The 17,753-nt window shown below is 35.7% G+C and overlaps 1 protein-coding gene across 1 annotated transcript; it reads left to right on the forward strand.

Moving 5' to 3' along the window:
- Positions 1 to 2,517: 2,517 nt before the first annotated feature.
- On the forward strand, positions 2,518 to 3,486 carry LOC148162610 (olfactory receptor 5M10-like). The gene has a single exon (XM_088017483.1). The coding sequence runs from the start codon at positions 2,518 to 2,520 to the stop codon at positions 3,484 to 3,486; it is 969 nt and encodes a 322-aa protein (XP_087873609.1).
- Positions 3,487 to 17,753: the final 14,267 nt, after the last annotated feature.

Genomic DNA, 17,753 nt, shown 5'->3' on the forward strand with positions numbered 1-17,753 from the left:
GACTTCACCATGGACCCGACCTTGCACATGGATACTACTCTACTATTACAGCCTGAGGAAGAGACAATGTCCTCAGCCTCAGCTCCCTCTATGCCCACCCCAGCAACAGCTCCACTAATGAAAAGTCATCACACTCTACTCCCAGTTTCCTCCAGTGGACTTTTAATTCTAACACCCTTCCCAATGTACCCCTTTTCTCCTTAAAAAGTGCTCCTCTCCTTTGTTCGTTGGACTTGCCTAAAATTTTGCCACAGTTTGTCCTGGATTGTAATTCTCTTTTATTCCCAAATAAACTCTTTTTTCTCCTTTCTTTTTTCTTTTCTTTTTCTTTTTCTTTTTTTGCTGGTAAAATAACTGGCAGTGTCCATTTTTAAGGTTTACCCCACCATTTAGAGATCTAACAAAATCAGACTCCTCTCTTGTCTTGCACAGCCTGCACTTTGATGCCTTTGATTGTATTAACCTGGAACTATCAGTGCACTGGAAGATACAGACCAGCGAAAGCATCTCTAGATTCTTTTATTCTCTAACAGATGCAGTGCCAATGTTCAAATATTCTTTATTCTACTTTCAACCCTCCTCCCAAATCACCAGATTTATGAATCAGCAATTTTATGAATGATCAGAATGATCCTGGCTCTCAGACTCATTTTTGATTTTTAGCATGTTGATGAAGTTAACTCAATGGGGCAGATTTGTTCCAGTATAAATCTATGGTGTCAGCTCTTTAAAGGGTCCTCACCCCTGACCTATGCTTCTACTTCTTTTCATTGGCTATGTTACTCTTCTCCTTTGTACATTCTTTCTACTCCTCAAATCTCTCACTGACTCCACCTTTATTCCCCTCACTCTCATTAGATGACCTAACCGCAGTATTTATAGAGAAACACTGAAAACTTCTGATGAGAATTCTCTCATCCTTACTATACAAAAAAATACAAAACTTATATATTCATATTTTCTTTCTTCCATGGTAATTAAAGGTGATGGCTAAAGGTCTGTGCTAACGATCTCATGCACTCAATACCAAGCAGTGTACATAGGTATTAGGTGGAGATTTTGGCTTCAAAGGAGAATCTAGGATCTCAAGGTACCAAATTAAGGCTGTGCCCTTGAGGAACAAAGACTACTTTGATTAGTTACTCAGAATTATTTCTAAAATACTCTAGAGAATGTGCCTGAGAAATACATTATAAATATTTCCACCATGTTTTTACAAAATACAGTGAGTCAACTTTTACAGGTAGGTCATTTTCTATATTTCTTCACTAAGAATATGTTTGCTCTTTTGTATGAAGATCAATATCCCACCAATGTGGACAAAACTAATTCCATCAACTGTACTTGATTTTTCTATTCATATGTTAATATTTTATAGCATCTCTAAAAAATGAATTATTATATGCAAGCCCTTCTGATGTATATGTGAAAACTAAGTAAAAATAGCTTTAGTCACAGCTTTTGAGGCACATTGATTTCCAGTCATACCTTATTTTCATAAAGCATTGAGATAGTGGCTCAGCTGAAAGCTAAGGCCACATTTAAACATCATCTGTGCTTTTCAAAACAAATATGTTCATATATGTGTTAGTTGCTCAAAAAATGGAAACAAAAATCTCCACATTCTTCTCCAGATAGTTGGATTCTTTATTTGCTGTTTAAAATATACTTTCTCAGAAGAACTTTCTCTGAATGTTTCTCTAAAAGCATCCTACCATCATTTTTCTTTATAGTGCTTGCTTCTAACTGATATCACATTCTATAGCTTTGTCTATTTGGTAATATCTGTTTCTTCTCCTACAACATATGATTCGTGAGGATGGGGAATTTGTTCAATGCTATAAACCCAGAACTTAAAACAGAAAAAAAAATACTTTCAATGTACATGTACATGTATATGTAAATGAGTGAGTAAATTCACAAAGCAGAGAGAATGATTCTTCATTCAGTACCTTCTCAGTCATATATCAAGAGATAAATTTGCTAATTCAATGCCTTCTGAATAAAACTAAGACAGACCATTATGGGTTTCAGGTGAAAATTCTGTAACAATTATTTCTTTTTTATGTACCTGAAATATAGGGTATCAGATCTGGAGGGACCCTAGAAATCCAATTTCCTTTATTTTTCCATTTGAATGATGCCAATGACCCCCTGCTTTTCATATCTGCTTTTAATTCCTATACTTTTCTTTTTACAAAATTTGAAACAAATACCAAATATGGAGTTCTCCAAGAAGGCAAATATAAATGTGGTTTTATACACACACACACACACACACACACACACACAAGTGAGAGCAAGAGCAAGAACGAGAGATAAAGAGAAAGAGATTACAGAGAGATACAGGGCAAAAATATTCATGTAGACATTCTGAAATATTTGTTAAAAGAGAAGAGAAATTTCCTAGTAATATATCAATGAATAAATGATAAAATGGATGGAATAAATGCAGAATCTGGATCAGACAGGATTCCTCACTTTCTCTGCCACTCTCAGTTTTCAAGGAATAAGAAAATGTCTTCCCCAAACCACACTACAGTGACGGAATTCATTTTCTTGGGACTCACAGATGACCCAGTGCTAGAGAAGATCCTGTTTGGGGTGTTTCTGGTGATCTACCTAATCACAGTGGCAGGAAATCTGTGCATGATTGTGTTGATCAGGACCAATTCCCACCTCCAAGCGCCCATGTACTTCTTCCTGAACCACCTCTCCTTTGTAGACATTTGCTATTCCTCCACTATCACTCCCAATATGCTGTACAATTTCCTCTCAGGCCAGAAGACCATCTCCTATACTGGATGCTTCACACAGTGTCTTCTCTTCATTGCCCTGGTGATCACTGAGTTTTATATCCTTGCTTCAGTGGCACTGGATCGCAATGTAGCCATCTGTAGCCCTTTACATTACAGTACCAGAATGTCCAAGAACATTTGCTTCTCTCTAGTCACGGTCTCTTATGCTTGTGGTTACCTTAACGGACTCTCCCAGACACTGCTGACTTTTCACTTGTCCTTCTGCGGCTCCCTTGAAATCAATCATTTCTACGGTGCAGATCCTCCTCTTATACTGTTGGCCTGCTCTGACATCTATGTCAAGAAGATGGCGATGCTGGTAGTTGCTGGTTTGACTCTGTCAAGCTCTCTCTTCATCATTGTGCTATCCTACCTTTTCATTATTGCAGCCATCTTGAGGATCTGTTCTGCTGAAGGCAGGCGCAAAGCCTTTTCTACTTGTGGTTCCCACTTGACAATAGTCATCCTATTTTATGGAACCCTCTTTTGCATGTATTTAAGGAGTCCATCTGAGAAGTCTGTAGAGGAGTCCAAAATATTTGCAGTCTTTTATACCTTTTTGAGTCCAATGTTGAACCCGTTGATTTATAGTCTAAGAAACAAGGATGTGATCCATGCTATGCAGCAAATGATTAAGGGAAATCTCTTTCATAAAATTGAAATTTGGATCTCTGTTCATTTGAAATGACTAATTGTCTATGATAACATGGTGATTAGAAATAAATAACACAGGGGTGCTACCTGTGATAGAGTCCCTGTTCCAATTTCTTTTTGAGGATCATCATCATTTAGTCTGCAGGTCATTCCCTCTACTTATAATAGACTTTCTTTTTTTTGCTAAGCAAGAAGTTGCTTTCCCATTTCTAGCAATCAAAATGTTCTGATATCCAGATTTAGAATCCTAATTGAAAAATGTATTTGAGAATAATTATAAAAATACTTTATATTTTGTCTAAATAATTGTAATGCTTCCTTTTATTTTCTAGTTCTGAGAACGATGGTGGCTTCCAAGAACCAATATTTAAACTTAATCTTGGCAATTCTCTTAAACCAAATGGTTGATCTTTTTGTAGTCTTTCTTTATATTCTATTTATTTACTTCTATTTGTGATTTAATTTTTTCCATTGTATAACTCTTTGGGTGAAGGTCACCTCAGAGATTCTTTAGGGATAGGATACAACAAAAATTGACGTGCACAAAAATAACCATAATTGTCACTCAATTATAGTGAATGCTCACTTTTATATCACTATTATTAATTAATTAATTAATTAATTTATTTTTAGAGAGAAAGAGCATGAACTGGAGGAGGAGCAGAGGGAGAGAGAGAGAGAGAGAGAGTCTTAAGCAGGCTCCACACTTTCATGGAGCCCCATGTGCGGCTCAGTCCCAGGAGCCTGAGATCATGACCTGAGGCAAAAATCAAGAGTCAGGCACTTAACCGACTGAGCCACCCAGGTACCCCATCACTATGTATCTTAATCCTAATATATAAATCTGTGAGAAAATTATTTTCTCCTTTTATAACATTTGGAATCTTAGGCACAGAGAGATCAAATGACTTTCTACAGTCCTTCAGCTACTAAGTAGCAAGAAGGCAAATCCCTTGATTCCACATTCTGTCTTTCCAACTCAAATTCAGCATGCTACAGTGCTGGGGTGGAATGCTGGAGATAATGAAGGGATGAGGTTACTGCTCCACATGAAATCTTGGTGATTGTGATGAGGGTGTAATAGCTACTATGGAATTCCTCTGACGTTTCAGGTAAACATGATCGTTTGTGTGCAATCAAAGTAGAATTGTCTTACTGTTTCATGTAAAGCAGACAATTTTGATATATGGTAGGTATATTTAGACTGTGTTTTATGAATATATTTTCCAGATTGTAAAAGCACACATATTCATTATGAATAACTAGAAAATACAGATAAATGTAAAGAAATAACTTGTATCAGTAATGTCTTAACCAATGGACAATTTATGTTTATGTTTTTCCATATTTCTTCTCAGTGATTTTATATGCGTGTTTATTATGATAATTCATAAAACAAAATTGGAATCAAATGCCAAATACAAATTTGAATGTTGATTTTCACTTGATAATGTAATGTTTACATTTAATACAGACTAAATACTTCTGGGGAACACCATTTTTAGTGTAGTTTAATACTTTATAATTAAATTATCCTTGAATCTAATTATAAAAATAACATGTTGGTTGTAGAAAAGCAAATTAAAAAATACTGAAATATCTGGGGTGCCTGGGTGGCAGTCAGTAAACGTCCAATTCTGGGTTTAGGCTCAGGTCATGATCTCAGGATCTTGAGATTGATCCTTGTGTTAGGCTCCATGCTCAGTGGGGAGTCTGCTTGAGATTCTCTCTCTCTGTCCCTCTCCTCTGTTGTAATATTGAATGTAACTCTTTTCCTCACATTTTTAAACCATTTTTCCCTACTAGTTATTAAGCAACCCTTTGTTTTTCTATTGGTTTGTGACATCAACTTTCTTGTACACTAAGTGAATCTATTTCTGGCCAATTTTATTCCTTTGACCAATTTATACATATATTTTAAACCAAATTCACATAATTAATATAGATTTTTAAAAGTGTTAATTTCTGGTAGACATATTCCATCTTAATTATCTCTTTTATATGTATGGTAGGATAATGCAAATCAAATGCTTCTAACCATCTAATATTTTTAATCAAGAAATTATGCATATGATAGCTCAATCTGGATAGCAGATACACACATACACATGAAAATCAAATATGGTTATATTTATAATACATACTCCTTGTAAATTATTTGAAAAATATGGAGAAATATTTTAGTCTTAGTATTGTTATGTCCCCACATCTGATGGGAGATGTATGGAATCGTGGCCATAGAGAGGTCTGTTTCCAGATGAAAGCCTATGAGTGAGTTAATTTTTTTTTGTCAGAAAACCAAAGAGATGCTGTGGCTTATAAATCAAGAGCAAAACATTGAACTGATATTAATGTGGTATATTTGTTAACACGTTTACACAAACATTTATTTTTGTACCATACCAGTGTCCATAATACAACATTATTTTTCAGCAATGATATCTAAATATAGAATCTTATTTCCAACTAAATTGTCCTTTTTCAGCAACTGTCCCCCAAAAGACTGATGTGCCCACACATACTCCTCAGTTGTGTGTCATTTCAAACACTGAAAGAAAAGAAAACAAAACTATGTTGATTTGAATTAAAATAAATATTAACCTTTTAAATAATCAGAAGGAAATATTTCTGAGGTCAATCGGAGTGGAGAAATTCACAATGGAAGAGTTACTTGAATATGACCATAACTAAAGTTAAGAAGCATATTATATTTTGGGAAGTATTTGTCCCAGATAAGATAAAATGATAAACTTATTAAAATATGATTCAAAGTATTAAAACACCGGGCGCCTGGGTGGCTCAGTTAGTTAAGCGACTGCCTTCAGCTCAGGTCATGATCCTGGAGTCCCAGGATCAAGTCCTGCATCGGGCTCCCTGCTTGTTGGGGAGTCTACTTCTCCCTCTGACCCTCCCCCCTCATGTGCTCTCTCTCTCACTCTCTCTCTCAAATAAATAAATAAAATCTTTAAAAAAAACAACAAAGTATTAAAACATCATCATGTACATAAATATTGAAGGCTATGTGTAGAAAATTGATAAAAGTACAAAAACGCTAAAATTGAGTAAAAATATTAGTAATTAAAAATATGAAATAAATATTCCAGTTGACAACTTCATACCTGAAATGCAACAATATGTGAAGGTACTGGAACTGGAGTTTATCTTTTTCATAGGAACTCCCACTCCATCATTCAAATAGCATGGAGAATTAAGGAATTTACCAGTTTAGTGTAGATTAAATTTTATTTAAGGATGAATTGCAGTTGACTCCATAGAGCCAATTCTTAAATATTCAGGTTTGCAAGCCAGTTGTTAAAAGGATTGTCTTGAAATTGGTCAGTGTGGCAGTATTTACAACAATGAAAATGGCAAATGCTACCTATCAGGACTCCCTCCCACTTACCATTATACCAGTGGTTTATTCTTCTGGTAATTATCAGATTAATCTTACATAGTTTGTAGTTCAAGGGATCTTGGTCCTAAATGTCTATAAATAAACCTAAGGCAAAAATCAATCACCAATAAATAAATAGTGATAAATTCAAACAAAAAAAACTTTGAAATAAGATACTTTTGTGTATTTATATTTGAGTTTGAAAACACCAGCACATTCTACATTATGGATGTCAAGAAAACAATAATATGCAGTTTTTCTGGAAATCAATTTAACATTATGTTTTCAGGAGTCTTAAAAAATGTTTGTATAATTTTAGTCAGCTATTCCAATTTTAAGAATGTGCCAAAGGCATAATAAAACATGTGGGTGAAAATTTTCACTGTAATGTTTGTTTTATATTTGAGAAAAAGGAAATGAGTGGTCTACGAAATACAGGCTACCCTCACTTTGCACGGTACTGTGTTAACTGAAACTTGTGCTGAATTCAAATGTGTCCCGCTTTGCCTGAATCTCAGTTATCAGCACTGCCTGCATTTTGTAACAGGCACAAGCAGATGCTCCTGATGGATGTAACCAGAGCCTCTACAAAGGAGTGTTGGTTGAGGTCAAAAAGGAGAGTTTGAGTATCATGTGACTGATTTTTAAATTAGAAAGTTCTGCAGATATTAAAATGAAGAACTTACCAGTTAAGGACAGGGCAAATGATTATGTATAGCTTTTTATGAAAAAAGAAGGGTGAATCGATACATAAATCATTATAATTTTGTTATAGTGGGATTAAGGAAAAGTAAATCTTGTTCTTTGTATCTATGTATCAGTTTTCCATGATGAACAATGATCTCTTTTATCTATGTATCAGTTTTCCATGATGAACAATTATCTCTTTTATAAACAAGCAAACAAAAAACCTGCATATTTCCAGTATGATTCAGATCCCAGGATATAAAATTAAAGGATTTGTGTTTATTAATAGTTAGAATGTAGAAATAAAAGTGGGAAAAAGCAGAGGTCAAACTATTCTATAAGTTATTGAACTGGATGGTCATCTAGGTTCCTTCTAATTCAAGTCTTATTATTTTTCCCCTTAAAAATATTGTGCTTCCGAATATATTGAGATTCGTCAGTGGTAAATAGAACAATGCTTATTTGTTTGTTAGGAGTGGGGTAGTAGCAAGTCAATATCAAACTCTATCTACAATGTTTTAACGTGGAAACAAAATTTTTATTTTGTTCTGAAGTTTACTTCTTAAGAGACAGTTCCTTTAAATAAAGAATTTTTCTTCTTCTTCTTCTTGAGTTGGAACATCATCATCATACTGTGACATTGAGACGAAGTGAAACGAATTTCAGTTCCAAAAAATTGTATCAATGGTTCAATGTTTTTTGTGATGCCTTTATATCTACTTTATTCACACATACTAAATGAATTTAGTATGTGTGAATAATTAAATGAATTATTAAATGAATACTACTAATGCTATTGGGGATGAAGGAAAACTTGGGTACCCATTTACTGATGGCTACTGTACACATTAGTATATCCAAAAGGCAAGAAATTAAAAAAATTAAGAATAAAATTGTGAAATTCTATCTTAATAACTGATCAGAAGCTGTAACTTAAATGATTTTCTTAAAGAGGAAATAATAAAAACTGCAAAAATATTAAAAGGAAGAGATGTATTAAATGTGTCATACCAATATCCAGCTACATTATGCACTTAAGACCAATTTCAAAGAGTTTAAACAATCTGGAATAATCCTAATCTACAATTTAGTTGTAAAACATTAAGACCAAATTTCCATGATTATTTGAATAGCGGTTATTTTAAAATAGTTTGTGGGCAGACAAGAATTGTAAGGTAAAATATAAGGTAAAGTTATTTTCAACATTGTAGGGACAAAATGATAAAAACCTCTATGTAAGCAATAAAGCAATAACAATTTTAAATCAAGAAATGGATATTGTTTCCATTAGAACCCACTTAGTCCCTCTCTGCTACTTCATTATCAGTGTATAGAAATGCAATGGATTTCTGTATATTGATTTTTTATCCTGTGGCCTTACTGAATTTGCTTATCAGTTCTAGTAGTTTTCCAGTGGAATCTTTATGGTTTTCTATATATAGTGTCATGTTATCTGCAAATAGTGAAAGTTTTTCCTCACCAATTTGGATGCCTTTTATTTCTTATTCTTGTCTGAATGCTGTGGCTAGGACTTCCAGTACTATGTTGAATACAAATGGTGAGAATGAACATCCTTGTCTTGTTCCTGATCTCAGGGGAAAAGCTCTCAGTTTCTCAGCATTGAATATAGCTGTGGGGTTTTCATATATGGCCTTTATTATGTTGAGGTGTGTTCCCTCTAAACCTTCTTTGTTCAGGGTTTTTATTGTGAATGGATGTTGTACTTTGTTAAATGCTTTTTCTGCATCTATTGAAATGATTATATGTTTTTTTCCTTTCTCTTATTGATGTGATAGATCACACTGATTGATTTGCAAGTATTGAACCACCCTTGTGCCCAGGAATAAATCCCACTTGATCATGGGGAATGTTTTTTTAATGTACTGTTGGATTCAGTCTGCTAATACTTTGTTGAAATTTTTGCATCTATGTTTATCAGAGATATTGGCCTATAGTTCTCTTTTTCTGTAGTGTCTTTATCAGGTTTTGCTATTGGTAATGCTGATCTCATAGAATGAATTTGGAAACTTTTCTACCTCTTTTATTTTTTTGGAATAATTTGAGAAGAATAGGTATTACCTCTCCTTTAAATGTTTGGTAGAATTACCTGTGAAACCATCTGGTCCTGGACTTTCGTTTTTTGGGAGTTTTTGATTATTGATTCAATTTCATTGCTGGTAATTGGTCTTTTCAAATTTTCTATCTCTTCTTGATTCAGTTTTGGGAGGTTACATGTTTCTAGGAATTTATCCATTTCTTTTAGGTTGTCCAATTTGTTGGCATATAATTTTTCATAATATTCTCTCATAATCCTTTGTATTTCTGTGATGCTGGTTGTTATTTCTCCTCTTTCATTTCTGATTTTGTTTATTTGAGTTCTGTCTCCCTCTCTTTTTATGAGTATGGTTAAAGGTTTATCAATTTTTTGATCTTTTCAAAGAACCAGCTCCTGGTTTCATTGATCTGCTATATTGTTTTTTCAGTTTCTTTTTTTTTAAGATTTTATTTATTTATTTGAGAGAGAGAGTGAGAGAGAGCATGAGAGAGGAGAGAGTCAGAGGGAGAAGCAGACTTCCTGCTGAGCAGGGAGCCCGATGTGGGACTCTATTCCGGGACTCTGGGATCATGACCTGAGCCAAAGGCAGTCGCTTAACCAACTGAGCCACCCAGCAGCCTGTTTTTTCAGTTTCTATATCACTACTTTACTATTTCCTTCCTACTACTTGTTTTAGGTTTTGTTTGTTCTTTTTCTATGTCCTTTAGGTGTAAGGTTAGGTTGTTTATTTGAGATTTTTCTTGCTTCTTGAAATAGCCTGTATTGCTATAAAATTCCCTCAGAACAACATTTGCTTCATCGCAGAGATTTTGGACTGTTGTGTTTTCATTTTCATTTGTCTCCATGTATTTTTTGATTTCCTTTCTGATTTCTTGGTTGACCCATTCACTGTTTAGTAGTATGTTATTTAATCACATGTATTTGTGTTCTTTCCATATTTTTTCTTGTAGTTGGTTTTTCGTTTCATTGAATCATGGTTAGAAAAGATGCATAGTATGACTTCAGTCTTTTTGAATTTGTTGAAGCCTCTTTTGTGGCCTAACATATGTTCTATTCTGGAGAATATTCCATGTGCACTTGAAAAGAATAATATGCAGTCTGCTGTTTTGGATAGAATCTTCTGAATTTATCTGTTAAATCCATCTATTCCAGTGTTATCATTCAAACCAAAAGATTTTTTGTTTGGATGATCTATCCATTGATGTAAGTAGGGTGTTAAAGTCTTTTACTGCTATTGTATTACTATGGATTACTTCCTTTACATTTGTTACTAGTTGTTTATGTATTTGGGTAGCACCAAACTGCTGAACACTTTCACTGTGTTGTCCTCTGAGGAGCTTTCGTTGGTGGGCAGGGCCTGTGGTTAGACCCAATATCTGTCCCAACTCCACTTCTGTAGTCAGACTGATGTGTATCATTATCCTGCCCTCTCTCACAGGCAGGAGTCACTTTGGTGTGGTGCCAGCCCCTGTCAGGCTGCTTGCACATGCTAGGATTGTGGCACCACTTTGGATGGACTCTGGCCAAGGGCATATTGGAGTGGACAGGTTCATGGGAGAATGTGGGGGCAGGGTACTTGGTGTTAGCAAGGACCAAGACAGTCCACTGCAGGAAGGGACCTGAAGCCACATGGGAAAACTCCTGTCCAGCCCAGAATGGAGATGCTCACCTGCAACTGAGTATGGCATGGGGGCACTGTTAGCAAGCTAGGTGGAGAGTGTTGCTGCTGCACTGGTTCCCACAGGTGTCCATGTATCTAGGCTGGATGTGTTGGGGGGATTGGGAAATGGCACCTACCAGGTCTTTTGTTTTGGGAGACATCTCCCAAATATCCCTGCTCCTCCAGCACATGCTCTGAGATTAGTAAATGAATCTTCCCTTATACCTCAGGCATTTTTCAGATTGCTGCTTCTATGCTGTATCTCAGCAGGGTAATTTGTTTTGCTGTCTCTTTAAAGATGGGGACTCAGTTTCTTCTTGCCCTCAACTCCCCGAGCTGAGCCCACTGATTTTTAAAGTTCCAGGTGTTAAGCACCACTGACTGTAAGAACTCACAAAGAGAGACCCCTTAGATTTTCAAAGCCAAATGTTATAGGGATTTGTCTTCCCCATGTGAATCCCCTATGTCTGAGGTGCCTGGTGTGGGGGGTCCGCTCCTCTCCCCTCTCCGCATCTACCATGTCCCTCTATCCTGTGGCCTGTTCAACAGGTCCATTTGTCTCTGGACTGCATTTTCCACCTACCTACCCTCTTCATTGTGGACTTTTCTCTACATTTAGCTGTGGAGAGTCTATTTTACCAGTCTTTGGGTCATTTTCTGGGTTATTTACACTGATGAGGCTGTGATCTAGGTGTATCCATGGGTTGAGGAGAGCCTAGGACCCTCCTATACACCATTTTTTCCCAGGAAGTCACTGCTTGTCTTTTTAATTCCTACCATTGAGGTGGTGTGAAGTGGTATCCAGCTGTAGTCATAATTTGCATTTCCTTGACGATTATAGATGTTGATATTCTTTTCCTGTCATTATTGACTGCTCATATATCTTTTATGAAGTGTCTGTTCACTTCAGATTTTTTTTAATTGGGCTGGTTTTATTTTCATCCCTGAGTTGTGGAGGATGTGCACATATTCTGAATATAGGTCCTTTGAAGAATTACTTGATGTGAATATTTTTCCTAGTCTGTGGTTTGCCTGGTCTTTGTGCTCCTCAAATCTCTCACCTACTGTACCTTGCTCTTCTGTACTCTCATTACATGATGCCACCTCAGGGTTTACAAGGAAAAACAGGTTTTCTAATTGGAATTCCCACTTTATTATATTAAAAAACAAAACTTATCTACCTTATTTTCCTCCTTTCATAGTATTAAAGCTGATGGCTAAATTTTTAAATCATGCTAAAGATTTCACAAGCAGAATTAAGTAGTGTATGTGTAGGTTAGGTAGGGATATTGGGCTCACAGGAGAATTCAGTTTTCAGAGCATCAGATTAAGGTTATACCCATGAGGAACAAAAACTCTTTTAATTGTTTTTTTTAGAATTATTCTTTATATACTCTATGGAATATACTTAAGAAATACAGTGTAAATCTTCCCACTTTTTCTTTACAAAACATGGTAAATCAGCTTTTTATAGGTAGGTCACATTCTACATTTGTTCACCATAAATATGTTATGTTCTTTTTTTTAATGTTGTGTTCTTTTGTGTGGACATTAGTATCCCAACAATGTGGAAAAAATTGCATCTAAATATATCCCTTCTTCATAGCACTTGCATCTAACTAACAGAATGATATATTTCTTTGTTTAGGTGTTTAAATCTGTTCCTTCTCCTACTATATATGCTCCATGAGGTTGGTAGTGTGTTCACTGCTGTAAACACAGACCCTAGAACAGAAAAAAACAGTTTTTACAGTGTAAATGAATAGAGGGATGTGTGAATCTACAAAACAGAATTCTTTATTCTGTAACTTCTTAGTTAAATATCAAGAGGTAAACTTCACTAAATAAATGTTTCTGAATGAAATTAAGCCAGATAGCTATGGGTTTCAAGTAAAATGCTGAAACGACACCTTATCACAGTTGGTGGGACCCTAGATACCCAAATTCCTTTTTTGTTCACTTGAATCACGCCAAATTATGAGTGGTTTTGATATCTGGATTTTGTTCCTTTGGCTTTTTTTTATCTTAAAGTGTGAAAAAAACATTAAATATGGGCTTCCCCAAGAAGACAGGTATTAATGTATGAATATGTATATACATAAAATATGCAATATTATTACATTATTACACTTAATTAATACACAATATGCATGTATATTAATATATATATACAGACACATAAGTGTGAGAGAGTATGTTTGTGTATGTCAAAAGAAAGAGATAATGCAGAGACAAAATAAAAATATTTATGTAGATATTTATGTAGATATTATGTAAAGCAATCTAGGTATATTTTTCAGGTGGTAGTTCCTAGATCTAATTTATTCTGAGTTAATAGAGTCTATCAATTGCCTCTGTAGACCTAAGAATGCCCTGAAACAGTATACAAGTGAGAGGTACATCTGTATCTTTCTGGAAGAGAACATCCAATGTTTACTTTGGTTCATAAAAGTGTCTGTGACTCATTATTTTGTGTATAAGGCTGTTAACAGTAGTTCTCAAATTTCTATTGGGCAAATTATAGTAAACAAGATTATATGAAGAGATGCATAATTCATCCACATTATCACATTAACCTATGCATTATTAGTCAAGTAGATAGCTGCATATTGAAATATAAAACTTTGTTTAAATTGCCTTAAATATTTGGTATTCTAATATTGTGTGTTCTTTTTTTTTTAAAGATTTTATTTATTTATTGGAGAGAGAGAGAGATAGCGAAAGAGAGCAGGAGCAGGGAGGAGAGGGAGAAGCAGGCTCCCCACTGAGCAGGGAGCCTGACATGGGACTAGATCCCAGGCCCCTGGGATCAGGACCTGAGCTGAAGGCAGATGCTTAACCAACTGAGCCACCCAGGCGCCCCTAATATTGTGTGCTCTTATTTTAACTAAGACCACAGTACTAAACACTTATGAAATCAATTCCTATATTTACTGTAATGTATTCATATGATTTTCTAGAACATCACCTAAAGGACCTCCAGTTAGGCTCCATTCTTATGTCTTAGTAGATTGAATAAGGTTGATTCTGTCAAACATGTTTACCATTCATACATAAAATAGATGTGAAGGAGTGACATTTATTGGTGATAAGTTCTAAACCAATGGGCAACTTTTGTTTGTATTTTGTTATATTTTTCTCAATGAATTGATATGTATGCATATTCTTATACTTCATGAAACAAAATTGGATTCATTTGCCATTTATAAGGTTAAACATTGATTTTTCACTTGATAGTATAATGTTTGTATTTTCAGACTATTTTTAGTGACCATCACTTTTAAAGTAGTATTATACACAAAATTAAGTCATACTTTTACTTAGTTACAAAGATATTGCATATCAATTGCAGAGAAGCAAATTAAAATATACTAAAGGGTGTTTCCATTTTGGAATAAAAGCAAAAGTCACGGTGATCTCTTATTAAAAATGTATTTGGTGCACTTTATTTTTACATACTTTGTGTTGCAAGCCATTATTCCATCATATTGTTATATTCTATTATTGTTATGATTGACTCATATTTCTATGAACATACCTAATTGTTTCTTTAGGATGGGGAATTGCTGAGTTAAATGCTCTGAACAATTTTAAAGCTTTGGTTAATTTTTTCTAGGGGTAAATTTTCTCCAGGGAGTAGCAACCATTTACACTTAGGGCTAATTGTGTGAGAGTAACCATTTCGGTTTGCTTTTATTAATATTAGGACATATCATTTAAGATTGTTTGCTTCTTTGTTGTATCAACTGAGACTCTTAGGAAAGGAATATGTTTTATTTACTTTTTGATTAATTTATTTATTTGAGAAAGAGTGAGAGTGGGGTGGGGGGCAGAGGGAGAGGGAATCTTTTTTTAAAAAATTTTTTATTGTTATGTTAATCACCATACATTACATCATTAGTTTTTGATGTAGTGTTCCATGGTTCATTGTGCATAAAACCCAGTGCTCCACGCAGAACGTGCCCTCTTTAATACCCATCACCAGGCTAACCCATCCCCCCACCCCCCTCCCCTCTAGAACCCTCAGTTTGTTTTTCAGAGTCCATCATCTCTCATGGTGTGTCTCCCCCTCCGATTTACTCCCCTTCATTCTTCCCCTCCTGCTATCTTCTTCTTTTTTTTTCTTAACATATATTGCATTATTTGTTTCAGAGATACAGATCTGTGATTCAACAGTCTTGCACAATTCACAGTGCTCACCATAGCACATACCCTCCCCAATGTCTATCACCCAGCCACCCCATCCCTCCCACCCCCCACCACTCCAGCAACCCTCAGTTTGTTTCCTGAGATTAAGAATTCCTCATATCAGTGAGGTCATATGATACATATCTTTCTCTGATTGACTTATTTCACTTAGCATAACACCCTCCAGTTCCAACCGCATCATTGCAAATGGCAAGATCTCATTCCTTTTGATGGCTGCATAATATTCCATTGTGTATATATACCACTTCTTCTTTATCCATTCATCTGTCGATGGACATCTTGGCTCTTTCCACAGTTTGGCTATTGTGGACATTGCTGCTATAAACATTGGGGTGCACGTACCCCTTCGGATCCCTACATTTGTATCTTTATGGTAAATACCCAGGAGTGTAATTGCTGGATTGCATAGTAGCTCTATTTTCAACTGTTTGAGGAACCTCCATACTGTTTTCCAGAGTGGTTGCACCAGCTTGCATTCCCACCAACAGTGTAGGAGGGTGCCCCTTTGGGAGAGAGGGAATCTTTTTTTTTTTTAATTTTTTATTGTTATGTTAATCACCATACATTACATCATTAGTTTTTGCTGTAGGGTTCCATGATTCATTGTTTGTGCATAAAACCCAGTGCTCCACGCAGAATGTGCCCTCTTTAATACCCATCACCAGGCTAACCCATCCCCCCACCCCCTCCCCTCTAGAACCCTCAGTCTGTTTTTCGGAGTCCATCGTCTCTCATGGTTCGTCTCCCCCTCTGACTTCCTCCCCTTCATTCTTCCCCTCCTGCTATCTTCTTCTTCTTCTTTTTTCTTAACATATGTTGCATTATTTGTTTCAGAGGTACAGATCTGTGATTCAACAGTCTTGCACAATTCACAGCACTCACCATAGCACATACCCTCCCCAGTGTCTATCACCCAGCCACCCCATCCCTCCCACTCCCCACCACTCCAGCAACACTCAGTTTGTTTCCTGAGATTAAGAATTCCTCATATCAGTGAGGTCATATGATACATGTCTTTCTCTGATTGACTTATTTCACTCAGCATAGCACCCTCCAGTTCCATCCACGTCATTGCAAATGGCAAGATCTCATTCCTTTTGACGGCTGCATAACATTCCATTGTGTATATATACCACATCTTCTTTATCCATTCATCTGTCGATGGACATCTTGGCTCTTTCCATCATTTGGCTATTGTGGACATTGCTGCTATAAACATTGGGGTGCACGTACCCCTTCGGATCCCTACATTTGCATCTTTGGGGTAAATACCCAGGAGTGCAATTGCTGGATCATAGGGTAGCTCTAATTTCAACTGTTTGAGGACCCTCCATACTGTTTTCCAGAGTGGTTGCACCAGCTTGCATTCCCACCAACAGTGTAGGAGGGTGCCCCTTTCTGGGAGAGAGGGAATCTTAAAAGACTCCAAGCTGAGCATGGAACCCAGTGCAGGACTGAGTCTCATGATCATGACATGACTTGAAATGAAGAGTTAGACACTTAACTGACTGAGCCACCAGGCACCCCTAGAGCAGCTGTTACTTTAAAATAGTTTGTGGGTAGACAAGAACTGAAAGGTAATAGGTAGAATTATAGAACAAATAATTGTCAATATTGTAGGAACAAAATCATAAAACCTTCATATGTAGGCAATGAAAATTTTATATACAGAATGGATATCTCCCACTCACATAGGTATCTGTTTTGATTAGGGGAAACTAATGAAACAAATCATTTGGGTAATTAAAGTGTAAAAAATTTGGTTATTTGTGAAAATAGTAAAACACAGATGGTTTTCAATTCAGGCTTAGTTGACATAACAATGCTTCAAAAGTGTGTTGAGAACAAACATCTGAAATTAAAACATTGAGCCTTTTTTGAGAAGATAATCAGGTTTCATTAAAGGAAACTATGTAATATATTATATGGATGTAAGTCATTTTCATATTCATACCATATTTCATACCTCACTTTGCTGGTAAGAATAGCTCAGTGATGGTCAATATTGTTGACTTATGAACTGAAAGAAAGAATTTCTCTGCCTACTAATCAAGTGGAAGTGAGTTCTTGAGTGAGACTGAGCACAGGCTCTGCTTAACTGTAACAGAAGACTTCTGGTGATGTATTTCCCAACAGTCACTATTTCCTTACAATGGTCCCATTTATTTTTTCCATTAGGATTATCACTTGGTCCCATGCTATGCATACATAAAAAATTTTACTGTTACTCCAGAGAATTGTATTCAGATACAACCAATATGGGTTGCTTTTCAATTGTTTTTGAGATTTTTTTTT

The sequence above is a fragment of the Eumetopias jubatus genome, unplaced genomic scaffold (genome assembly GCF_037043125.1).
Source record: "Eumetopias jubatus isolate StellerSeaLion01/CBP00866 unplaced genomic scaffold, mEumJub1_p1.0 scaffold_13, whole genome shotgun sequence".
Classification (NCBI taxonomy): domain Eukaryota; kingdom Metazoa; phylum Chordata; class Mammalia; order Carnivora; family Otariidae; genus Eumetopias; species Eumetopias jubatus.